General features: G+C 33.7%; 1 protein-coding gene across 13 annotated transcripts in view; it reads left to right on the plus strand.

The window, feature by feature from the left end:
- The first annotated feature begins 12479 nt into the window (after positions 1 to 12479).
- Positions 12480 to 27995, plus strand: part of LOC126733889 (bromodomain-containing protein 3-like) — a 90579-nt gene continuing 75063 nt past the window's right edge. For 4 of the 13 annotated variants that reach the window (XM_050437334.1, XM_050437335.1, XM_050437331.1 and 1 more), the window contains exons 1-6: positions 12806 to 13228; positions 21897 to 22020; positions 22386 to 22601; positions 26885 to 27005; positions 27060 to 27239; positions 27313 to 27493. In XM_050437334.1, coding sequence (XP_050293291.1) covers positions 22399 to 22601; positions 26885 to 27005; positions 27060 to 27239; positions 27313 to 27493 — 685 coding nt within the window. In that variant the 5' untranslated portion in view covers positions 12806 to 13228; positions 21897 to 22020; positions 22386 to 22398. The other 9 variants (XM_050437323.1, XM_050437333.1, XM_050437326.1 and 6 more) reach the window with 8 other exon arrangements.

Raw genomic sequence — 27995 nt, forward strand, 5'->3', positions numbered from 1 at the left:
TTCCCACAAAACTTCGTTTGGAAAAGGATTATCTGGTCGAGAAGAAGGGCCAGCAATGGGTTCAGCTAACGTGCTTGGAACAAACGGCAACTCCGGCTGAGTACAAACTCTTGCTTCGTCGGATTTTTTTTTAATTTCAGCAGGCATACCGTCATGCTGACGGTTCTCTGCATTTTCATCAATCAAGTACGCATAATCCTGTATGATATCGGGATCGTATGGGCATATGCCTGTACTTTTAAATGCAGATATTGCATTTGAGGTTGTTGCTGCTTTTGCCCAAGCCTCTGATATTAATGTACCAAATTGTAGCCTGCTAATTTTTCGTGAAGGATTTGATTTCATCCATTTATTGCACACGTTGTTCCACGCTGATTTTAGAGATTTAAAAACAGCTCGGTCCAAAGGCTGTAGGAAATGAGTTGTATGACTGGGTAAGCTTAGAATTATAACGTCATTCTCATCAGCATACTCAAGCGTTTCTCCAGAACTGTGATGCGAGGCATGCCCATCTACCAAAAGAAGAACTTTTCCTGGAGGTTTTCTAGGTAAAAACTGCTCTGTTAGCCAGTCACGAAAAATGTCAGAGTTTATATAGGCTGATTTTGCAGACATGTAAACATAAGATCCTGGTGGCATACCATCTTCATATTCGGCTTTTTTATTTTTTCCTTTCATAATAAAAAACTGGCGGTAAAAATGTTCCTTCGGCATTACAACATGCAATCACTGTAATAGTCTCACCCTTTTCACCCGAGGTTATAGAAGAGACCTGTTTGGATCCTTTAGTAGCAATAACTTGTGTTGCTTTATTGCAGAGCTGCAAACCAGATTCATCCATGTTGTATATGTGCCCAGGTTTAGTCATGATATCATTTTCCTGCAAAATGGAAACCAAAAGTTCAAAGTACTCCGTTACACGTGGTCTTGACATTCCCACGCAACAGACACGCCTTCAGATTTTGAACTATGATGAACCGATAATGAACTATTTCGCCTCAGAAACGAATTGAGCCAGTCATAACCCGCTCTCTCACTGTCTACGTTAAATCTATGGTCTATACCAAGGGCTGTGGCAAATTTGTAAGCAATATGTCTTACATCATCACGTGTAGGTGCAAAACCCCTTGACTGAATTTTTTTAATATGCAATACCAACTTTTCCTCATTGTGCTTGCCTAGTATTGAAGATGGTCCTAGGCCTTTTTTTTCGGTATTATTATTTGCCCGTCGGCGGCGCAATGTTCTTGAGGGAATTTCAAAGTTTCGAGAGGCTTGATTGATACCCATTTCACCACTTTCAATAGCCTGTAAAGCCGCAACCAACTCCTCTTTGGTCCAACGAGCCCTTTCTGAGCATTTGCGCTTGTATTCGGTAGGCATTCTGCAAAAAAGGCATACAATGTTTAAAACATACTCTTTAAAAATTTCAATGGGGCATCTGGGATAGATGCCCCACCCCATAGTTTGCGACTACGGTATAAATAAGTTTAAATAGTCTCTTTGACATGCTATTATACAAATACCTTCTAAAATTTTGAAAACGCTTACAAAAAATAAATATTCACAAAATATTATACACTACAAAATAAATATTAACATACCTTAAAAAAAATATACGTAAACAATTTCGGCGATGTTATTACCGGCACTGACTTTCGACATCAACTACACGTGGTCATTGAAAACCCAATCGTTACACACTAAAACAACGCGCCTCTAGCGGAATATATGCGAACCACGAGCCGTGGCCATCTCTCCCGATGGGGCGTCTATCCCGGACTTACCCTATACATTTCTTCCTGACCCTTGAGTTATTATCCTAGAACACCCTGCATAGTGAGATCTCAAGTGATGCATTCACCATTTTTCGGGTGCATTTTATATAATTAATTACGCTTAGGATTTGCAAGCGTTGTGCTTGTTAAAAACTCATCGAAACCTGATACATATCATAAAAGGGGCCGTAATAGTTATATTCTATAGGTAATCTTATAAATAATAATAATAATAATGTTAATTATCGAAGTGATAACTTTTTGCAGCGATATGAGTTGTTCAAAGGTGTTATATGTGATTTTTTTTCTGTGAAGGTAAAAATAATTTAAAAAAAACTAAAAAAAAACCGTTAAAGTTAAGTCAATAATATACTCTTAGTTAAGATGTTTACTTGATGTATAGATGATAATAAAACATCACTTTTTGATAATAATGTGGTAACAATAATATTAAAAGCGTAGGTTTATATTTTCGAATCGGATATGTAGGTGTAGTTAGGTACTAAAAGTGATTTGTTTCTTGATTTTTTGTGATATTTTGTTACAGAGCTATTAGAATTTTCAAATATGTACACCTTAAAAGCTTACTGGGTCACACGTGCCAAAAATACAACGTAAACCCTATTATAATTCGCTCTGGAGTATTTAAGAGAAAACTTAATCTTAAGCAGGTTACATGATATATAATACATATTAAGACAATATTTGTAAAAAATGAACAATAATATTTACAATAATCGAAAATTTATTACTTGTATTCATCTTGGATTACCTTGTTAGTGTTTTTTGAAGTATTTTATTACAATCAGGGGTTTTAGAAACTGAATTCAAATAGTCTATGTTAGCGAACAATTTTACTAATTGCACACCAACCCCAGTTTTTTTTTATTGAATCAATTGTTACCTACGACTTTCTAAAGTATTTAAACGAATTTTCTAAGTTCACTGTATCACAAAAAACATTTTTCTTTAAGTATTAAATTTTGCATTTCTTGCTCTCTAAATATATTAATATTGTTTCCAATGACTGACTATAATAATTAAAGTATTTATAATTTATTTAACACGACGATATTTTCAACAGTATTCGCAGTAGTAGTAGAGTTTAGTATCCCATATAAAACTCTTTTCTCTCGCCTAATATAGTTATTTGCCATTATCGAACTTTTGGGTATTATGTTACTATATGTTAAATAATTTTTACAGTGTGTTTTTTTTCAATAAAGGTCAAAAATAGTATCTGGTTGTTTTATTTTTATTTACGGAATCCATTTACAAAAGTGTTACATAGCATACCCATACAAACATATTCAATTCAATTCAAAACGTTTATTTGCCAATATCAAAAATTACAAAACAGTTGTACTTATGATGTAAGTAAAGTTAGCAAATAGGAATGCATCACGATTATAAAAACCGTTTCTCAAAAGTACCTCTGCAAGAGGCACTTTTAAGTGATACATCCTCAAGAAAAAGCAACAAAAAAGTGAAGACTTGACCCAGTACAGCTACATGAATATGACACAACCTGAATGAAAAGAGACTGGAAAAAAGTCCTATTGACATTCATTTCAATACATATTTAATTGTTAGGCATCATACTGCATAAGCATATTTCTTATGTACTTCTTATACTTATAAAGAGAATAATCTTTAACACAATGAGGCAAATTGTTCCACAAATGAACTGCAACGTAACTAAATGATTTTTGAAAAGCTCCTGTTGTATGCTGAGGAACCCTAAAAATATTAAACCGTCTGGTATTATGGTTGTGTTCATGCACATTGAAGAGTTTTCTTAGATATGGTGGGTTTCCCGACTTTAAAATTCTGTATATGAAAGAGTACATGTGATATTTGCGTCTATTTGACATTGAAAGAATAAATGAAAGAATAAAATGATTGTTAAGATATGGGGTAATATGACTTCTGTAGCAAATATTAAAGGAAAAACGCATACAGGAATTCTGCACTTTTTGAATAGAAGATGAGACTGCCGAAGTAATTGCATCATTGTAGATTACATTACAATAATTAAACAATGATAATATTAAAGAGTTGCACAAAAAATGCTTGGTTTCACTCGGTAAGTGACGCTTTAGATTATTTAAATATTTTAAGCGCATATAAGCAGTGGCAATTTTTTTGTTTATGTGGGCTAAAAAAGACAAAGTATTATCAAAAATAATACCCAACATATACAGGGTGGCCCATCGAAAACGTACCGCAAGGCATTACAGGGTGGGAAAAAACTTTTCGACAAAATCCAAAAATACGTCAAGTATGTCAGGGGGACAACTTTTGACATAAAAACCATTTCAAAAAACTCAACCCTCTAAGCGGGGGTGACATCCCCTAATTTGTTTTCAAATGGGACGGGGGTCAAGTGGTATCTCTTTAAAAGAATCTTGTCATTCCGAGTCACTCGTTCAAGAAATATGGGCTCTTGAAAGTTAAACAATAATGTGTCACGAAAAATGCAAAAAGCGATTTAATGCTTACCATGTTAATCAAGTAAATGCTCGAAGTGCTGTCCGGCAACGTTCATACAGTGATTCAAATTATCTTCAAACCGTTGCCGAACGTTTAGAAGCATTTGCGGTGTCACTTAATCGCGACATACGTAAATAATTCTTCTTCGCAACTATTCTAATGTAGCGGGTGGAGTTTTGGAAACTACGGATTTTATGTGTCCCCACAAGAAAAAATCTAAAGGACCACTTAATTGCGCCCCCTCGTCCTATCCAGCGTCCTGGAAATCTGTCATTTAAATAGTTGCGTATATTTAGTGAGAAATGTGGAGGAGCTCCGTCTTGTTGGAAAATCATTGTATGCGCGGTCCTCTTCTATGATATCTATTAGAGCTGGGTCGATGGCACTTTATAACAAATCTAAGTACATATCGCCTGTTAAATTTCCACAATGGGATTTCCAAAAATACCAGTCCTTCCAGCCTCTATACAACTTCTGTTGTATTAATTGTTGTCAGCCGAATAACGGCAATTGTGGCGATTTACTAAACCATTTATATCGCATTTACACGTTCGCATTCGTGTTTCGCCTCGCAACTCATCGATATTCGCCACCAGATTCGCACATCAGATCCCCAACGCGAAATGACCGTTTCCACATTCGCTGCGAAGTGCGAAAATTTAGTGCGTAGAAGCAAATGTATGATGGATGACTTAGAAGTAGTTACAGCATGTGCTCTGCATCTAGCAAGTATCGATAGATATCTTCATATTATTCGTGAAAAACTTGAAAAAAGACATCGTCGTAGACGATGGTGGAAGATAGCCATTCATCGCAACATCAGATCTATGTAAGTATAAACAATTTTGTAAATCTATTTAGACATTTATTAACTGAAAATAATAGTGCAGTTTGTTTTCATTTATTCAGTTACAGCCAAAGTATTAACTACCAATTAAGTTTTATATTAGAGGTTTTTTTTCAGACAAAGTATGGAAAATATGTTTCTAGAAATGATGTGTGAAGATTCTGGAGAATTCTCAAACTTTTGCAGAATGTCGCCAACTGATTTTAATTATATATTGAGTAAAATTAAACCAATGATTGAAAAAAAAGAAACTAAATGCAGAATACCTATACCTACCAAAGTCCGCCTAGCTGTAGCTTTACGATTTTTTTTTCAAGATTTCAAGTTCGATAATATCCAAAATTGTCACAGCGGTATGTCAAGCAATAAACATCGCTTTCAAGAATACGATTAGTTAAGTCACAAATAGAAATATAAAGTGAACAACAATCTTGTTTTATTATAATTTTTATTACTAATATAATAAAACAAATTACTTACATTATCAGCGTCCAAGGTACTTGTAGTCTGCGCACAGTCATACACAGGCGCCAAAAATTCCGCCATTTTTTGGTAAGCAAACCATATTGGTTCTGGAACCGAACTGCGAAACGTAGCCATTAACGATTTTTTTTGCCTTCAACTCATTAATAGATACATGCAAACTGGACGATATTCGAGTCCATGCATCGTACACTTTTTTCTTGTTTTTATGCAATGGATGCTTCGGATTCCAAATAGCCGGTTCACAGGTTGGTACAGTTCCAGAAACTTAAACACTTCAGCATTACTCCACTCCATTTTTACTAACTACTACTAACTGAAAACAATATAATGTGTTGAAAATAAACGCACTCTTTGCGAACAGAACAGCGATTGTGTAAACACACGTTCGCCTCGTGGATACGATTCCTTTGATTCGTGTCTAAAAAACCGCTTTTGACGCGATCGCTACGAACGACAAGGCAAATAACGAGGCGAATAACGAGTGAACCGACTACACATTTGCCTCACCGCTCGCCTTGCGATTCGACTCGTCGTTCGTACGAATGTGTAAATGCGCTATTAGCAAGAAACACTCGTCCGAAAAACACACATTAAATATGAAATTATTATTGTTTAACGCTCGCTCACTCATAACTTCGCAAAACTGCAAGCGACGATCAAAGTCGTCTTCATTCAATTCTTGCACTAAGCGAATTTTATAGGGATGGAACTTGTATTTTTTTCAATACCCTTTGGACACTTATTCGAGACACACCTGTTGCAATGGCCAATTTTCTTGTTTTTAGCGTACTATCCATTGCAACTTCCCCCAATACTGCAGTCTACATAGCTTCATGCATTTTCAATATTCCTTTTTTTTTATGAACTGAACCTGTTTCGCGAAACTTTGCAACCGAACACAATTCCCGAACAATTTTCCCAGAGAGATGTTTCTCAGGATGCCGTTCATTAAATAAATCCGCGACCCGATTTCCACACTCATTGTTTTTAAAAAAAAGCTCAATAATCTCTCCTCTTTCTGCAATTGAGTACACCATAATTGATGATAAATTTAAAGGTTCAACAATTGTTAAACACTTTCTAACCACAAAACAGGTATTTAGCAAAACTACTTGACCTAATTTAAAGGGGAAGAAAGAAGCCGGATATTTTTATTCACTAAATGTGAAAGAAGAATTTGCCGCAAAAACGACAAGTTCATTTAAAAGGCAAAAAATTGTTTCTCGCATCCTTATCGTTTGTTTACTTGAAATGATTAAATTAGTGTTTCGACTTAAAGATGTGTTCTATGTTCACTCTGGGTTCAGTCTCACTCTCTCAATAAATTTTAATGATATCGTTACACTGTAACATATCATAACACTGTGATATCGTTACTGTTCAACTTTCAAGAGCCCATATTTCTTGAACGAGTTACTCGATTTTTAAAAACTAAGCAGCGTTGTATAGGGAATGGCAAGACCTTTTTAAGGAGGTATCACTTGACCTCCCTGTATATACAGATACAAAGCTATCAATCTATCTATAATGAAAGGTGTAGATGAATTAATTAATTAAAGACCCTATGAAATAATATTTTTTAACTGCCCCTTAAAAGTTGTAATCTTAGAGTCAAAAAAGCTTATCTGTCTCGACAGGCCATTAGCACTTCGAGCCATCCGTGTAATTGGCTCATTAATACCATAATTGGTATGGTAGAATGGGACTGAAAATATTCTCGATTGTCTATTCAATCTGGAAGGCACCCTAAGTTTAAAAAGAGACAATAACTCGGGACAATCTATAGTAGCATTTAAACCCTTATGCATAAAACATAAGTCGAGTAATGACTCTAATGTGGGTAAGTTCAGGTTAACCCACTGATAGTAAGTCCTGTCTCCTGTAACCACTATCTAAAACCAGCCACCCTTAAAAATTTATTTTGAGTCTTTTCAATCTGCTCAATGTAGCAATTATCAAATCAAATAAAGCTTTATTCGTCTAAAACACCAAGGGGTTGTTAACAAAGCTGTGGTAAAAAAAATACATATATATATATATTTCTTTTTGAAAACAATCAACAACTGAGACAATCAATCATTAATCTAAAACATATTAGTGTAACATCAAAATAAATAAATAATAAATAGCACAACACAAATATACAAGTAAGAAATCAAAATCTAAAATATGTCCATTATTATTGCTTAAACAGTACTTACGTTTCAAACTCAAACAATAGACATCACATAGTGTATATTAAAACATAACTAAGTTCAAAAATGCTCTGTGAAGTATTCCTCCAAGCTATAAAATGCCCTTATGAAGCAGGATAGTTTTTACCTGCTGTCGAAAATGTTTATATGTTTGAATCTTCCGTAATGACTGGGGAAGATGATTAAATATTTTTTTGCTCTTGTAAAAAATTGAATTTTGTGTCAAACTAGAAGTAGGTATTGGTAAATTTATGTTATATAAGATGACCTGGTATTATTTAAGTTAACATAGTTAAATACAGAGTAATATTTATTATACATTAAGCAAGCAGTCTCAAGAATAAAAATTGGAGGGAGAGTCAATGTATTTTCCTTTATAAAATAAGGCCTCCATGAGTCAATTCCACCGAAACGCACCCTCTGACACCTATTAGATAAAAAGGACTTTATCCAATTTAGTATAGAATCTCTAAATCCATAAAATTTCAATTTTTGTAGTAGAATTTCATGTGAGACAGAGTCAAAGGCCTTTGCCAAATCGCAAAAAACCACTGCTGCACCCCCAACATTATTAAGTCCCAGGTAAAGTTTTTCCCGCTTTATACATGGCACAATTCCATTTTTTACATAAAGGGTCTTATTAATATCATACTTACAGTTTACAGTATTTAATTTAGAATATATTGTAACTATTTTTATGCGTTTTAAAACCCTTTGTTAAATTTATTTTAATTCATCTGCCAATTTATAATTTTTGGTAAGTGTCTATATCTAAATATTTTAAATGTCCTAAATAAGAAATATCTTGAGAACTAAATTTAAATCAAATAATATTTTAGTTGATGCGTTAATTCTTGAATAAAGTGATGAGGGATGTCTGAGATGCAATATTTTTTTTTCAGCATTTAAGAAAGAAAGAAAGAAAGAAAGAAAGAAAATGTGCTATATTACGTAAGAATAATCTTGTGTACAAGCATCCTACAAGCTAAAAAAACAAAACACAAATACAATTTCAAAAATTGACAAAACAATGAACAAAATTAAACACAAGAAGACAAAACTTTTTGAACTTTTTTAAATTAAAGATAACTAAATAAAACAATCAATTACTAAATAAAGGTAAACTTGTTGACAAAACTAGAGAAGAAAAAAGGAAAAAAAGAAAACTTTCCAACATGTCCAAGGTTAAAACCTATCATTAAAAAAGTCATCCAGGTTATAATATGCCTTAGCCAATAAAAGCGACTTTAATTCTCTTTTAAATTTCTTAACATCCGATATATGTCTAACACACAGAGGAACATGATTGTAAATTTTTTTACTTATGTAAATTAATGAGTTTTTGGTAAGGGAAGACGTAGGAATAGGTAGGGGAACATCATTTACACGACGAGTCAAATGGCCAGTGTCAGAGGGTAGTTTGGGAATTTTGTGAATAAGAGCAGCTGTTTCTAAGATAAAGAGTGAAAAAAGAGTTAGGATTTTTTCAGAAATGAAGAGGGGTTTGCAAGAATCTCTTAACTTGCAGAACACAGGTATCTAACTGCTTTTTTTTGAATAACAAAGATAATGTTAAGTAGCCCCTTATTGGTTAAACCCCAAAAAGGCAAGCCATACCGAATATGAGATTCAATAAGTGAAAAGTACACTGAACGTGCAACCACCCCTCCCAGCTCTTGTTTTGCCATTCTTACTGCGAAACATCCAGAAGATAATTTCCCAGCTAAATGTAAAATATGATCTTCAAACCGAAGGCGACCATCAATGGTAATTCCTAGGAACTTGCAGCACTCTTTATTCTGCAAGAGGGAATTTTCGTCAAACATCAGACCCTGAACATCGCATGGGAAATCTGAAGGTCTTCAAGGATACAAGTCTTAATATAGTCAGAATTTTTATGGCTCCATAGTATGGTGGTATCATCAGCAAACTGAACCACCTTGCCCTGCAGTTTCAATGAACTCAAGTCATCCACATACAGTAAAAATAACAGTGGTCCCAACACTGAACCCCTGGGGAACGCCGCATTTTAGGGATCTAGAAGCAGACAAACGCCCAGACACTGAAACCTTCTGAGTACGATTTGATAGATAGGACTCAAGCCATCGCAACGCTACGCCTCTAAAACCATATTTATCGAGCTTAGATAAAGGTATTCCATGATCCACACAGTCAAATGCTTTGGATAGATCACAAAACACTGCCGCCGATGACTCTCCAGAATTCAAGGACACATAGACGCTCTCCAAAAAGCTAAAAACAGCATCATGAGTCCCTTTACCGGCTTGAAATCCAAACTGATTTGCAGACAAAATGCCATTATGATGTAAAAAGGACAAAATTCCGCTTTTTGCAAGTTTTTCAACTATCCTAGAGAGGGTAGACAAAATAGAAATGGGACGGAAATTACAAGGCTGATCCAAATCTCCACCCTTATGAAGAGGGATAACCACTGCCTCCTTTAAACATGAAGGAAAAATGCCAATATGTAAAGAATTGTTTATGGCAGAAACTAAAGCATTTAAGGCTGAATCAGGCAAAAAGAGTAACAACCTCGAAGATATCCCATCAGCTCCAGATGATTTATAGTTTTTTAGGCGTTTGATTTCATTTTTTACTTCGGTAAGTTCGACAGGATGAAAGAAAAAGTCTTTCTGTACAGACTACGGTATTTCTGATGATATACAAGGATATTTTCATTTGTGGTATATTTGCACAATTTGGTCAAAAAACGGAGGTTTTTAGCAGAAATTCTAAGGCCTCTTGTAACCCATGGTTTTCGTTTCTTAGTTTTAAGCCTCATTTTAGGAAAGCACTGATTGATCTTATCACACAGAACTTGAAAAAATAAAGTAAGTGGGTCAGAAGCCGTTTCAAGTGCATTCCAATTTACCGAAGCGGTAGCAGCAGAAAAAGCATTGAAATTTCTCCTGCTGAAAATTCTTCCCATATAATGAGATGAAGATGATACAGTATTATATGGCATTTTAGCAAGAATAGCTTCATGGTCGGAAATACCAGATGGGAGTACTGTGCATAAAACGTCATCAAAATTTGTACAGAAATAGTCAATTGTAGTTGCAGATGAAGAAGTTATTCGTGTGGGAGAAAGAAGGTGCATTTTCAAGTCATAAGAATTTAAAATACTTAAAAGAGAAGTACGTGGCAAGGTTTCATCAGTGTAGTTGATATTAAAGTCACCAGCCAATATAACCTTAGAGTGTAGGGACAACTGGGATAAAATAGAATCAAGTTTGTCCAGAAACATAGCAATATCTCCTGTAGGTGGCCTATAAACACAAAGAATATATAAATTAAAACGCTTACAAAAAGAAAGAGAGAATTCAAAAACATTCTCTAACAGAAGATTATCATACTTATCAATATTACAAAAAATCGTTTCAATTGTTTGCCTAGCCAAGATCATGGTTCCTCCATGTATAGATTGTTGACGACAAAAATTTGATATAGGAAGATAATCAGATATTAAAAAACATTCACTAGGCCTCAACCAGTGCTCAGTCAGAAGTACAATATCAGGAAAATTACATGTGTCCAGCAAAAGATGAAGCTCATCCATCTTGTTTCTTAGGGATTGTATATTAAGAATAAAGATACTTAAGTTTTTCGAAGAGCTAATTTCAATTTTACTAGTAGAATATGAACATGAATGAGATTCAACTTTCGTGGACATGTCTATAAAAAAGAAGAATCCAATTCACGATCAGTAACTAGTTCAGACTCATTAATTTGATGATTCAAAGACAATTTATTCGATGAAATATTAATTTTAAAATATTTGAAAATATGTGCATGTAATAATGATGCCAAGTCTGAACCAAAGTTACTGGCGTGATTAGACTCCAAAATCCCACACAGATTAATATTATTCTCATGAAAAGTACGATAAAGGGCCTTATTACTATTATAGATAACATTATGGTTTAAATAAGTATAAGGGCTTGTCATCACTAAAGTGTTTGTATCAACATGATTTTGAATTAAATTTTTTAAAACATCAGATGAAGAACAAATTCCATTTAACATTACAATTAACAATTTTAATAAAATGTGGGTATTTCTAAACTGATAAGCGTATTTTAATAATTTTAAAATAAAATAAAATTCTATTTAAATATATCTCTCATCACTCGTCAGTTAACGCATCAACTTCTGCAATTCTTCAAATTGAAATATTGCGCAATAGATCAGGCTTAAATTTCCCGCCACACGCCACCCAAGATGGTTGCCTCCGTCTATGTCAACAACGTCAATGGAATTTCTGTCTGTTCATTAGGCAACACGCATTTCTCTATATTTGTGTTCTGTGGTATTACCCATAAACCGTTCCGGACTAAATAGCATATAACATAAGTGAACATATCCGAACAAATAGAAAATGCTATAAGTAATAAGTAGCTCCTCATTTTCGGTTGCTACTTGATTGACGAGTGAAAGCATCGGTTGCTAAGACGCCTTACAAAGACCCGATACGAACCAACCCGATGCTTCCCGAGTGTAATTTTTCTGGAATTTTAGAAATATTATCGGAATGTTAGGAAATGTAAGGGAAAATGAACGACGTAGGGAATAATTAAACTGTTCTGTACATCAGACAACCCCTAAAATATTATAATTTAATTTAATAAAATTATAGTTTGTATATTTAAGTGGGCTCGAGAGCTCAGTGCGCAGGCGTATTGGGACTAATTAAAACCCCATTTCCCCAAATACACAATATGCCGTAATAATTCCGGCATTTTGATTTTTACCTTGACCGAGAGTAAAAAACAAGACAAAACGCCGCGTAAATCCGTTTAAAATTGAGTTTTCTTGGACCGAAGCGATTTAGTGGGACAATCCTGTGAATTGCCATGTATGCAAACACCAAAATAGGACCCGGTTTCCGACAACCGTTGCGAAAGTTGTGAAATTGCCAGTTCTGATTGACACAACGAACCAGGAACGAAAAAAACAGCCGGAATTTAGGAAATTGTTAGTTTTAGCGTAGAATATTAAAAGCTAACCGCATAAAACGGGAATTTAACAAACAATTCAGACCCAAACGGGGCAATTTCGCGTTAAATAAACGTTTAGCAAACCTTTGCGGCAGTAGCAGCCATTATTTAAATCCGAGGGCATCCGCAATAAAACCCAAGGAAACGTACATTTTATGCCTAAACTGCATAGAAATTATCACTTAAAATGCAATTTTATCAGTATTTCCTTAATTTTAAAGGCTAAAGGGCCGTAATATTGAAAAATTTTCATGTCCGATGTAAAAGCGACAGTCCGACGTCCGCCATCACGGAGTCGTCGCGAGTCAGTCGAATCGAACGAAGCTACTTCGTGAACGTGAAAAGTGAACTGTGTTTTGTGTCTTCGTATTTTACGTGATTCTCATGTGGATTATTCGTTAAAATACGTAGGTAATGTTATTTCGACTATTTGGAAACTTTATTTATCGAAAAGAATGTTATTTGTTTATAAAACGGCAGGTTCTGTGCGAAAAAAAGGAAAATAAATGTAAGCTTTTCGGCAGTGTTAACGTAAGTACCCGCCATGTTGAAGATCTGCTTTTAGAAACGAATTTCTCTTTAGATTCGGGGAAAACTGCCCGAAAATGCGGTTTTTCTCGTCTAGTTTGACGTCTATTACGCTTTTCTTAAGTAAATAAGGCTCGATAAGTTGTTTCCCGCCTTCTAATGCCAGACCCGTTAGCAGCGACCGTTGTTTCTCTCTGATAACAAGCTGCACCTTCTAGTTAAACATTAAACCAGTGCATTCTCTACTTTCTTTGTGCTCGATTTATTCAAAATTTCACTTTTACATTTATGTAATCAACGTTTTACCCAAAAATGCCATCCTAAATAACATTTATGCCAAGCATAGTTTTCAATGCTATAAATCCCATTACTGGGTCAGTATCCACTAGTTTTTATGGCACACTCAGGGTTAATCCATATCAAATATGGAAAACCACTTGGCTTCACCAAAAAAAAAAAACTTAAAATTCATCTATATAAACTTATTGTTTGTATTTACATTAAAAGGGGGAGTGGTCCCATTTTTGAATGGCATTGAATTAGGAAACAATTTATTACTACACAAGTAAACATTAGTGCTGCTGTTATCCTTTCTAGTTGCCAATAGTATTCCAAAAAAAAACATGAAAATTGTACCCTTGTATAAAAAATTTCTTCTAATCCCAATATTTCTTTTAATAACAACAAGCACAGTATCAAATATTATGCTATAGTATTAGGAAAACATTATAGCTATGTTTACAATGGGGGTACCAAATATTTAATACTTGGATCAAATGACATCATGAGGACTATTTTTTTGGTGTAAATGGCAGGGCACTAAAATATGATAGGCGAATTTGATGCTTGCCAAACATGGTTGATTAAAGTTAGTTTTTTTTTTGGTGTAAACACCTAGGACCCAGTGGCGAAGCGTCCCCTTTTTTTAGGTAGACAAACATTGAAAATCTTTAGTTAGAAAAAAATTTGTATTCAATATTATTCACTTTAATCAAATAGAGAATGAAAGCGCATGAAATATTAACTCAAAGAGAAAAATTATGTAGTGATATAAAAAAGAAAAAATAATTACTACTAGCATAAATAGATAAAATTAAATACTATTTATAAAAACACACAACATAGGTATAACCATAACTCCATAAATATCCACTATTTTAAAATTAATTATGGACAAATAAAAGCACAACTAAAATACAACAATGATATTAACTTCACTGATGTAAGCTTGCCATCATATCATACATCCCTTTAAGTATATTGGAATCTTATGACTTGAAGATGCATGTTCTTTCACCCACATGTATAACATCCTCATCTGCAACTACTATTGATTATTTGTGTACAAATTTAAATGATGTGTCATGTAGAGTACTCTCATCTGGTATTTCTGACCATGAAGCCATTCTCGCTAGGATTCCATGCAACACTGTATTTCCTTCATCTCATTATATAGGAAGAATTTTCAGCAGAGCAAATTTTAATGCTTTTTCTTCTACTACAGCTTTGGTTAATTCCAATGCAGTTGAAATGGATCCTGACCCGTTTACTTTGTTATTTCATGTGCTATGTGACAAGATCAATCAGTGTTTTCCTAAAAAGAGCCTTAAAATGAAAAATAGAAAACCATGGGTCACAGCAGGCCTCAGAACTTCAGCTAAAAACCTCCATTTTTTGGCTAAGTTGTGCAAGTTTACAACTAATGCAAACATTATTCTTTATCATCAGAAATATCGTAGTCTATATAGAAAGAGGATAAAAGCAGCTAAGGTTAAATATTATAGTGACCTCTTGAATATGTCCTCAAATAGGCAGAGAGAATGTTGGTCAATTATAAATGACTTCAGGTATTCTCACAAGAAAGTTTCAGAACCAGAAGTAAGACCAAATAGTTTAAATGATTATTACTGTAATATTCCTCATTTATTGCTCAAGGATGTGAATACTAATATTGATCCTCTGCATTATAGTCAACAAGTGTCAGTTTAAAATTCTTTTTTCTTTTATCCTGTTAGCCTTACTGACGTTAGAGATGCAATTAAAAGCTTAAAAAACCATAAATCAGCTGGAGCTGATGGAATATCATCAAAATTACTACTCCTTTTGCCTGACTCAGCATTGAATGCCTTAGCTTCTGCCATAAACAATTCCTTTCATAATGGCATCTTTCCAGCATGTTTGAAGGAGGCAGTGGTTATCCCTCTTTATAAGGGTGGAGATTTGAGTGAGCCTTGTAATTTCTGTCCAATTTCTATATTATCTACCCTCTCCAAGATAGTTGAAAGACTTGCAAAAATCAGAATTTTATCTTTTTTGCAACATAATTGCATTTTATCTGCAAATCAGTTTGGATTTCAAATGGGAAAAGGGACTCATGACACTGTTTTTGGCTTTTTGGAGAGTGTCTATGTGTCCTTAAATTCTGGAGAGTCTGCGGCGGCAGTGTTTTGCGATTTATCCAAGGCATTTGATTGTGTAGATCATGGAAGACTGCTGTCTAAGCTCAATAATTATGGCTTTAGAGGTGTGGCATTGCAATGGCTGGAATCCTATCTGTCTAATCGTACCCAAAGAGTTACAGTATCTGGATGTTTATCCGATTCCAGATCCCTTAAAACTGGAGTACCTCAGGGTTCAGTGTTAGGACCACTATTATTTTTGCTCTATGTAAATGATTTGGGTTCATTAAAACTGCAGGGCAAAGTGGTTCAGTTTGCTGATGATACCACCATTTTATGGAATCATAGAGATTCTGATAATGTTAGAGCCCAGGTTTTTAACGATCTTAAGATTTTATCAGAGTGGTGTGCTGCAAACAGGCTTGTATTTAATGTAGGCAAAACCTTTATTATGGGATTTAAGTGTGACATTCAGGGCCTTATGTTTAGTGAAAACTTCCCCTTGCAAAACAAAGAAAGCTGTAAGTTCCTTGGTATTACCGTTGATGGTCTCCATCGCTTCGAAGATCATATCATAAATCTTGCATCAAAATTATCCTCTGGATGCTTTGCAGTAAGAATGGTGGGGCATGAGCTGGGAGGGTTAGTTGCACATTCAGTGTACTTTTCTCTTATTGAGTCCCACCTTCGTTATGGCTTGCCTTTTTGGGGTTTAAGCAACAAGGGATTATTAAACATAATTTTTGTGATTCAAAAAAAGGCAGTTAGATACCTATGTTCCGCTGGGTTAAGAGATTTTTGTAAACCTCTCTTTATATCTCAAAAAATCCCAACTCTTTTTTCTCTTTTTATCTTAGAAACAGCTACTCTTATTCATAAATGTCCTAAACCTCCCTCTAACACTGGTCATATGTCTCGCCAGGTTAACGATTTTTTCCCTTACCAATCCCTACATCCTCCCTCACCAAGAACTCACTTATATACCTTAGCAAAAAAATTTACAACCATGTTCCTCTATGTATCAGACAAATTTTAGAAGTTAAGAGATTCAAAAAGGAGTTAAAATCACTTTTATTATCCAGGGCATATTATAGCCTTGACGATTTTTTTAATGATACCTTTTAACCTGTGCTCTGACATCATTTTAGTGTTTTAGTTTTGTTTCCTGTTAAATAATTTAATTTACTTCCTCTAAATTCTGTTTTATTGACAGCTTTACTTATTTTTTAATGAAATTTATCAAAAAGATGCTTTTTTTTTCTTAATCTGTTTTGTTATGATTAATTTTGGTAATGTGTGTAAATTTTATGGTAAAGTGTTTTAGATGTTATGTTTGTTTGAAATTTGAAATTTAAACTGAATTTGGAATTTTTTAGTTTTTAGGATGCTTGTACACAAGATTTTGTTGTCTTACGTAATATAGCACATTTTCTTTCTTTCTCTCTTTTAATTGCCAATTTTGAACAGTCATTCATAAATAACCACTAAAAAAACCTTTTCTATACACCCAAAAATAACAATACTAATTATTAAATGCAGATTTATCAAGACAAAACTGAAGATGTATTGCGGCCAACCAATTAGATGCTCCAAATTTTGGAAGACAAATATAAATGTGTCTTCCTGGGGATCGTATACATTAATTGGGTGTCAGCCCAGCATTTTTATTCTTAATTAGTGTGTCAGGTTGGCGTGTCTTAGATATAGCTGTTTAGATACTATATAATAATAGTAAGGAGAGTGATTATATTCTGTGTTAATTTTTTTTTTTAATTCAATTCAACAAATTAATGACAAATAACTGGATAATTTTGGGCAGACAGTGTCTACCTTGTCTAATTGTATGCTTCTCCACTGCTAGGACCTATTTTGAAGTACCAAAATGACATTTTATTAGATATTGGCTTACCAGGTTTTTATTTTTGTACACAAAAATAAAGAAGAAAATACAGAGGACAAGCTTAAGTCTTGAGAAAGAAATTATTAGTTTATTTTTATTATCTTTTAACAATAATACTTTTAAAGATTTACAGGTTATGTCCTTTACATCGAGAGTGTTCAGAGAAGGGTTTTAAAGTTTCTTATGCTTCATGAAGATGGAATATATCCTGTTAGGGGACATGATCATGATCTGATGTTAGGTAGATTTAATCTGCAATCTCTGGCCATGAGGAGAACAATTAATTTTGTAACATTCTTATGGAAGTTGGTCAATAATCAAATAAATTCTCACACTTTCAAAACATTAATTGTAGATTTTTCTGTAACTGGGCTTTGCCTGTTGGAAATAAACTGCTAAATAAATAAATAAATAATTGTTCGTCTAAACTCACTTCAACTGACAATTTGATGCTAGAGATAATCCTGGACTCAAAATCCATCCTTGTAAATAGGGCTGTACTAAATAAAAATAGTCTGTCATTTGATCCATGGACCTAATAGATCCGCGTGTTGTAAATGTTGCTTATATCTGCCTACAGCTTAAGCAATATAGTTTTTCATGTTAAAATCAAAATCATTGGTCAGATTTCTGCAGAAAATCACGTAAAATAATTACTGTTGAGCATCTTTTTATTACCTCCTCATACTATGGCTTAAAAGTACTTTTTTGAATAGTATATTTTCCACCAAAATCACCTGTATGAAGAGTTCTGTAACTTCTTGGAAGATGCTACCACTGTTGCTGACTAAAATTATTATGTAGATCAACAATCACTAATCTAAATAAATAAAATCATTTTTGCGGAAGGCATACAAGGCAAATACCAACTTGATGTAATTTACCCAAAAAAGCAAATGGTATTCTACTTGCTGATGATTTCAAGTGCTTTTTACAGATTGCCTGCATTGAAGACTGTCACAACTTACAAAATGATTTCTCTGATGTTGCTCACTGATGTGACATTCATAGCTTTAAATTAATTGTGAGTAAGTGTGCTTGCATGTCATTTACCCTCAATAGTAGCCTTATTGCATATCTTTAATGATGTGGAACTAAAAAGAGTAAAAGACCAGAAGGAGTTATTTTTTGAAGTAATTTATTTACTTGTCACATTTTGTCCAAGATTGACAGTGCTCAAAAGATTTCCGGCTTTATTGCTAGAACCACTAAGGAGCTTAGCATTGATGTCAGTCTCTGCCTTTTTGATACTTTGAAGTATGGCTCCATGATATGGTCTTCCCAATATAATGTTTGGATAGCTCTGATTGAAGGGGTGCAAAGGAGGTTTCTGAAGTGTATGTACTACAGGAAATTTCATGTTTATCCCCCTAGAGGTTGTGACAATGAACATTTATTGTCAGTTTTTGACAGGCTCTGTTTGAGTAAGAGGAGAATTAAGTAATTCCTGTTAACTACTTATAAGATATAAAATTCTTGTAAGTCCAGAATGTTTTATTTAGTGTATCCAAGTACAAACCTTTACAAAAATTCACCCATTTATAAACTCTGCTATTATTTTAATTTATATGCTTCAGATATAGATATTGACTCGGCAAGCCTCAATCAATTTAGGACACTCATCACAAATAAACTTAAATCAACATCCTGTTTCTCTTAAGTTTTTTTTTCCTGTTGTAAGAGAATTCCAAGTGGCCCTATGTTTTTTGTTTTAACTTTAAATACTCTTAATCTAATTCTAATCATGGTTACCTTAGTATTTTAATATGTGTGCTGTTATGTAGTTAGATATGACTTAGTTGGTACATTTTACTGCTTTAGTTGTTTTTTTTGTTATTAAACTCAAAGATAATTATCTTAACATACCTAGTTGTTGAAAAAGCCATTTGGTAAAAAAAAAAAATTATGGTAGATATAAGATATAAATTATAATACTTTTAATAGGAACCAAGAAGTACAAAAAACTTAAAAAAATATGAAACATAAAAAATACAATAAAATTTAATTCTTATCACATAAGTAACCTAGGTGTAATAAAAATGAAATTTTGTCAATGATGATAAACAGAAATATTAAAAGAAGCATCAGGTTAAATTATCTGCACAAAATTCCTCGCAAGCTATAAAATCGCTTATTTACCAAGTGTCCTTGCTGCTCTCTTAAACTTTTTTGTGCACTTTAGTTGTTTTATATACTGTTGTTTTTTATATGGTTAAAAAGTTACTACTACCTTCAAATACAACAAGTATATTAACTTAGTATACTTTATATTACTTAGTATTTAGGTTGGTATCTGTAGATTTGGCTGTTGATAACATGATTAATAAATAAATAATTAAAAAATAAAGATTTTGCTAAGGCCAATGATAGGTTGGACCATGGAATTAGCTTTATGTTATGGGCTCTCATGAACATCTAATAAAGTTTTTGATTTCCTACCTAGTAGCAGACAGACTTCAATTTGTGGACTGGGATTGGTTTATATATTATCTAATTACATTGCCTTAAGTGGTTTGATTTTTATCAATGACATTTCCAGGAGTTTTGGCAGTGAGTCTCTACTATTTGCGGATGACATGACATTTTTTGGTCTTGTTAAGAGTCACCGTGGCTGCATGCAGCTTCAGGCTGATTTTGATAGGGTTTATGAATAGTGTGAAAGTAAAAGACTCCCATTTATTCCTCATAAATATAAGAAGATGTCAATTCCCAAAAACAAAGCTAAAAAAATATTTACAAATTAAAAGGGTGAAATTAAGACTGGCCTGTCCTAAAAAACCTAACACAACTTACAAATAATGGTGCTATAACAGTCCTACATTTTTTTTTTTGTAAAAATAATTAATATACAAAACAATACAAAAAAACTTGCAGTCAACAATAAAATACTTAAACTAGAAGTAACATACCCACATGAAAACAGTAAACACTTGACCAGAACATATACTGTAGTATTAAAATTGGTTATTATAATATTCCTGAATGTCATAATAGGCAACCTTTTAAATTCCTTTTTTCTCATAAATCTTTCTGATTTTACTTGATAAATGTTATGTTATAAAAAACCTAATAAACCTATAAAGTTTTGCCAGTCAGTAGTTTCTTAGGTTTATGTTTAAAAAGTTCAATAGATATAGCCTTATGTCCCTCCGCAAATGATTAAAGATTTTAATTCCTTCATAAAAGATTGATTTGTGAATTAGAGTGCTAGAGGTATATGGAAGTATTTTTAAATTTACCAGAACCCTTAAATTAGAAAATGATTACAAGTATGTTGGGGCTGTTAGGAAACAGTGTTCAGAGGTTCTCTTCATAAACTCAACACTTTCTTAGTTCTCAATTGGTCTTATATTCTGTGAATCTTCAATATATCTGGCTGATATGAGATTTTGCATTGTTTCTAAAGAAAAAACCCCAATGATGGGTCAGTATCCACCAAAAAATCACTTGATTTCAGGTCAAATGCTTCATTGTGACAGTTTCTTTTTATAACTAATCTTGTTGGAGAAGATTTACTACCTTATACTTATAATTGTATTTTTGGTACCCGTAGTTTATTTCTTGTCTAATACTGGAGCTTTTACCATAGATTTGTTTAGATTCTGTGAGAATAATTAGGCAGTCACTGTAGTTAATAGCTTCCTTACCAGCCAATTTTCCCTTTTAGGTCTACACATTGACATATTCAATACTTTTTGTTGATTTTAATTCTAAATTTATGATTTTTCTAGCCCACAGTAAAACAGGCTTTATTTATTCAAGAAAATCCCACTGTTGTTAAGAATAAAACTATTTTGTCATTGATAATTTTATAAGCAATGCTTTTAAAGAAGTTGTAACTTAGTGGTGAAGAAGGTGAAAATATTTGGTTTGACCTTAAACTTCCATAAGAGTTTTTGTCCTAACCTATCATTGGAAATCAAAATGGAGGAGAGGCCTTAATATAATCCTTTAATGCTTTCGTTCCAAGACTCCAAATAAATAACTTAAATTTCAATCTAATCTCTACTACAACAAAAACCCCTTGATAGGAATAAAATAAAAAATATTGATAATTTCTAAGAAACCTCAGCAAAATCAAATAACATGATTGCCAAACAGAATGTATGAATCATCACCATAAAAATTTTAAAGTAATGAGATTTTTGATAAGATATGGGAACCACAAATTAGTTTTGTGTTTGCATATTTAAATTTAATTTTAAGAAAAAAAGAAACTATGAGTTATACATATTTATTTTTTAAATTTCAGAAACAAGATACCATGAACTTAATTTATTGAAACTTACTCGCTAAGCATGGGATATGCCGATAGTCTGCCGGGATTTTTCCATTGTTCATGATAGAGCCAAAGGGTTGCCTGCTTTGCTGAACTGGTGAGGTTATTTTCAACAACATACATTCAATGAATATGATTTCTGGGCATCTATTCTTGATATCTACAAGAAGAGGCAAGAAAAGTGAACCGATAATCTGAAAAACTCACAAAGTATTTTTATTATTTCAGTTGCTTTGTTTTACTGTGAATAATGTTATAATAAATGACTCTCTTCATTCTTTTTAAACTCATGAGAATCATTTGAACCTAATTAAGTGATAATAATAATAAAGCCTACTGTTGCCACTTTCTCTGATGTTCAAGAATAGATGTAAATATTTAATTTTCATGAAACTTATTGTAACCAAAAGTTTCGGTTAGAAAAATTGAATGATTTTAAATTAACTTGACCCTGTCTGTCAGGTAGGCTAAGGCGATGCAACAGGTTGTCACTGCTGCACAAAATCAGAGTGGCAAGATGAACGAACAAGCCGCCGCGGGCAACGGGGCGGCCGCCGCCCCCGCTCCCTCTGCTACTCCCGCGAGTCGCGAAAACCGCGAACCGCCCCCCAGAAACGAGACTCCCGTCGAACCGGTCAACGGGGTGGTTCAACCCCATGTTGCTCCTCCTCCAGAAAGGTAAGTTCTTTTTTTATCAGTATCATATCCACACATAAGTGTCTTATGTGTGGAGATCTAATTCCTAGTTTTTTAGCTAAGGACTGCTCTGTTGCACTTACAGATCCTCTGGTCCACATTTTTCATCTGATCCTTAACTCTAGTATTTTTCCCAATATCTGGAAGCAAGCCCTATCTTTAAAAAGGGCAATGCTGGAACAATAGAGAATTACCGCCCTACATCCATTCTGTGCAATTTCTCAAAGTTATTTGAGTTGGCTCTTTATAAATTAATTTTTCCCAAGGTTCCAAGGAAGTTCATGCTGGCCAACGATCAATATGGCTTTGTTTCTGGTCGATCATGTACTACAAACCTAGCATTCTTCTCTCAGTTTGTGTGTGAAGCACTTAATGATAGAGGACAAATCGATGTTATCTACACAGACTTTCAAAAGGCTTTTGACCAGATTGACCACTTCATCCTATTAAATAAGGTTGAACTCCAGTTTGGATTCTCCGATCTCTTGATAAAGCTCCTACTTCTATTTAGTTGACCGCTCTCAGTTTGTAGTGGTCGAAGGCTTTAGATCTGCTTATTTTTCACCCACCTCTGAAGTTCCTCAGGGCTCTAACTTGGGCCCCCTTCTCTTTAACGTTTTCGCTAATGACTTGATCTCCACCCTCAATTGCTCTCGGTTAGCATATGCTGATGAGTTAAAGATTTTCCATAGAGTTGACTCTATAACTGATTGTAGTCAACTGCACTTTGATCAGCCTTAACCTTAATGTTTCCAAGTGTAATGTGGCCAGCTACTTTTCGAATCAAAAGTCCAGTTGTCTTTAACTACTCAGTTATTGGAGAGTCTCTGGCAAGGTCTACCTGTTTGAAGTCTTGGAGTCACCTTTGACCAAAAATTTTCTTTTATCCCTCACAACGAACATACTGTTTCTAGAGCTACTCGCATGCTGGGCTTTATTATTAGAAATTGCAAACTTTTTTCAAACACTGCCACTGCCAAAAATCTCTACTATGCATTTGTTAGATCCAGGCTGGACTACAGCTCGATCATTTGGTCTCCCATTTACAACCAGCACATTCACCTATTAGAATCAGTCCAACGGCGATTCCTTAAATGTTTGGCATTTAAGGATGATGGAGTCTATCCTCCAAGGGGTTTTGACCATAACCTGCTGCTCTCTAGATACACTGAACGGTCACTTGCGAAAAGGAGAAAAATGCAGTTGGTGAAATTCTTGTTTAATTTACTTAACCATAAAATTGACTGTCCATCCCTTTTGCAAAGGAATTGCTTTCATATATCCAGCCCAGGATCTAGACAGTAGCTGGGTATATGTAACCTGTTGGAAATAAAGCCTATTATTATTATTATATCCAATCAATGGTTTATTTCCCTATATCAATCACCTAGAAAGCACCACTGAAAATTGCTTCTTGTGTTTATCTTAATAATAACAAATCTCTCAAATTTATTCTGAGCTGAGTACATTGGATGCTTGCAAGGGTCCTGGCCCCGATGGGTTGCCTCCTATCTTACAGCATTGCAGCTTTATTATCTCAAGACCTTTGTTTATATTATTCAATTTATTCTTAAAGACAGGTGTTTTCCCTGACTTTTGGAAATCAAGCTTTGTGACGCCCATCTTAAAGTCTGAATCTGACAGCACTTAGGTTAAGAATTATAGACCAAAAAGTATCCTTAGTTTTATCCCAAAGGTTTTTGAGAGGATTGTTTATGGTTTTTTGGTGCGTCATCTTAGTGTTGTAATTTATGACAGACAATTTGGTTTTATGTCAGGACGGTCTACTGAGCTGAATGTTCTCACTTTTACTGAGTTTGTTATCCAGTCTTTTGAGGAGGGTTGTCATGTACATGCAGTGTATACGGACTTCAGTAAAGCTTTTGACCGCGTCAATCATGCAGTTTTGTTAAGCAAACTAAGCAGTACAGCCTTACCTAGAACCTAGATTACATTAATTAGATAATTTACTAAATTAAATTGTGGTTTGACTTTTGATTACATTTCATTTAACTGTGTGTTGTAACTTATATTGTAAGGTTGTTTGAATAAAGAAGTATTTCATTATCTTGGTGCCTAGGTATTACAAAATATTTGTTTACATCTGCACTGGTGAAATAATGATGGTTTATGAATTTTCAAAATTATTTATTCCTCTGAAAGTATGACTTGTGTACATACATACATTCAATCTTTAAAAGTTCTGCATAAGATCACTTGCAAATCTTTAATTTTGCAACAATTGAATCATCATCCTCTTCATCTAGCATAATTCTGTTAAAGTCACTGTTTTCATTTATTAATGAAAAAGGCGTAAAATTGGTTCCTGACAGATTCAGAGATAGTTTGTTGGAGCTGTACCACCTCTTGGCAATACTAAATCTCTTGAGAGATACATGTACTTCTAGTAAAAGAATTGTATCGTCCGCATAAGATATAATTTTACTACGGATAACTAGTTTTAACAATGAGTTTATGTATGTAATGAAAAGTATGGGTCCCCATATTTGAATTCGTTTCATTTACCCTCTATTAATTTCTATCATTCTAACATTGTACCCCAGACTCCATAAAGTAAAAATCTTTTGGTGAGGAACAGTACCACACACCACAGGCCTTTGCAAGATCTAGGAGACTGCTTGAGAGTTTTTATTGTTGTTAATACTGTCAGCTATATCTTCAGCTTTTTGTAAAGCCAAATTGATTTTCTGAAAGCACATGGTGATCTTTAAAGATCAACTCTTATAGATAATTCTTTAAAGTGGGTTGGTGTTTTACTTGTGTCAACAATTTTATTTATAATGTTATTAGTTTTGCAAAAATGCTATGTAGATAATAAGCTCTTTTTCTGGCAATTTTTTCTATAGTATTTTTTATTTCTTTCAGACAATCTGTATTACTTCTAGGCTGTTCAAACTATTTTCTGTGTAAATTAGAGAGCAAAAATAATTTAAGAAAAATGTCAACGCATTTGAAGTCATTTTATGTTTTTCTGTGATTGGCAATTGAAACTAACATTATATCTAATTCATGCAGTTTTTTTTGCCGTTAATTCAGATAGTCAAAGTTTCAAGCTCTGGGGAATTTATTTTTTTTTATACCTTCCAGGCAGTTGACCCATGGATTTAGAAGCTATTTTCGATTTGATTAGCGCCATATCTATTCAATGATCGGCAGATATATGCGTTTCGTTATATCCTAGTGACAATTTAAAAAAACCTGTAAACAAAATATTTTAATCCAGATAATGCTTAGCACCTCTGTGGCTTACCATGGCATTCTGTGACTTCTTCAAAGGAATAGAATCGTCTATGGAATAAGAGGAAATTCATACAATATTATATAGGGTTATATTTCTCAAACGTACACACTCGTTGAAAGCAAAGGTAATAAATGTGATGTCTTAAAATTAAAATAGGGGGTTCAATTTTGTCACCATTATTATTCCTGTTCTATATGAATTATTTGTCTCTTCAATTAAATTTTGTAACTATATTTCAATGTGCCCATGACATCATATTTTAATATTCTCATGTGGATTCTACATGATAAAAAAGTCGTTTAGTGCAAATTCGTTATTATTATTAAATCTAAAAAAAATCTTTAATTCTCCTTAAGACCAGATAATAAGATTTCTCGGAATGATATTAAATTTCTTGGTATCTACCTTAATAAGGATTTAAATTTTAAACACCAAGTAGAAAAATCTTTGAGGCTTGCAAGTGTAACTTTTTTAATAAGAAAATTGACATATTCTAGTAAAGGATTGTGATGTTATTAATATGGAAAGGATGTTATTAGGACAATATTCATTGAGATGTTTCAGAGTTAATTTTGAAAGAAATTACTTTGTTTTCCAATGTTCATTAATTGCTTATATTTATATTTTTCATTTGACCTGTTTAATAAAATTCTTCTTTTTTTCTTGTGATAACACTAAAAACTGTATTCTTTTACTTAGTGTGTTATTCTTGTTCTGTGCTGGTGATTTCCCAAACGTTTTTGTATATTTACTAATAGGCAGTGATAATATTAATTAACTTTATAATATCCATACAATTTTATTTGAAATAAGTAAGGTTCTACTGTAATATATGATGGTATAAATTGGGATTTTGGATAATACCATTAAGATGAACGTTCCTTATTAGAACAGTGTGTTCTAAGGGTTTCAAAATTATGCTAATCTTTTGGGTGTATTTTATGAAAAAATAAAGTTGAAACTACTCTGTTATTGTATAACTTACACGCAATATTTGTGACAGGCCTGGACGCGTAACCAATCAGTTGCAATTTCTACAAAAAACGGTGCTTAAAGCCGTTTGGAAGCATCAGTTTGCTTGGCCCTTCCAGCAGCCAGTGGACGCTAAAAAACTAAACCTACCGGTAAGCGTTTGTTTACTCGCTATTCGTCATTGATTTTATTTCTTAATCGCTTAGGATTATCATAAAATCATCAAACAACCAATGGACTTGGGCACGATCAAGAAACGCCTGGACAACAACTACTATTGGTCCGGAAAAGAGTGCATTCAAGATTTTAATACGATGTTTACGAATTGTTATGTTTATAATAAGCCGGGGGAGGATGTGGTCGTTATGGCGCAGACTCTAGAAAAGGTGAATATTGCCGTTTCGTTTAAAGCACGACTTGTTTTAAATTAATAATTTTAATTTAATTAATGTTTTCAAGGTGTTCCTTACAAAAGTAGCTGACATGCCGAAAGAGGAGCTGATCGTAGAAACCCAAACAAAAGGTGGTAAAGGGAAAAAGGGGCGAACCAGTGCCGGACCGTCGTTGGTCACCGGTTCACGTGGTAGACCGCCCTTGTCCGTCTCGTCGACGGTCGCAAATCCCATTGCCACGACAACTGGTAAGTTATGACTTCCCGAATTACCAGAAAAACAGACCGTTCACCGTATTTAACATTTTGTATGTCAGTACAAAAAAAAATATTTTATTAATAGCACTAGGCTAGCCTCAATTTCATACGTTGGTTTAACTATATAACAAATAAAGTTTTAATATATTGCTTACATTCCATAATAATTTTTTGGATGCATATAATAATTTTTTAGTGTGAAAAATTGTTTATTATTAATTAGTTTAATATAAAGTTTATTATTGATAAGGGTGTTTGCTGCCACTGATTTTCTACTGGCAAAATTAAAATTTTACAATATCGAGTATAAAAGTTTTTTTGAGAGTTACTTGACAAAGAGAAGCCAGGCTGTTCACCTGCATGATGAACTGGGTAATCTGCTTATGTCCAATTTTCAGCTTGTGGAGACTGGGGCTCCATTCTTGGACCTCTTTTTGTTTTCAGTTTTCACCTCTGATATGGAAAATGTTATAAATAAGTGCCTGTACCATAT

Source organism: Anthonomus grandis, chromosome 3 (assembly GCF_022605725.1).
Source record: "Anthonomus grandis grandis chromosome 3, icAntGran1.3, whole genome shotgun sequence".
NCBI classification, from domain to species: domain Eukaryota; kingdom Metazoa; phylum Arthropoda; class Insecta; order Coleoptera; family Curculionidae; genus Anthonomus; species Anthonomus grandis.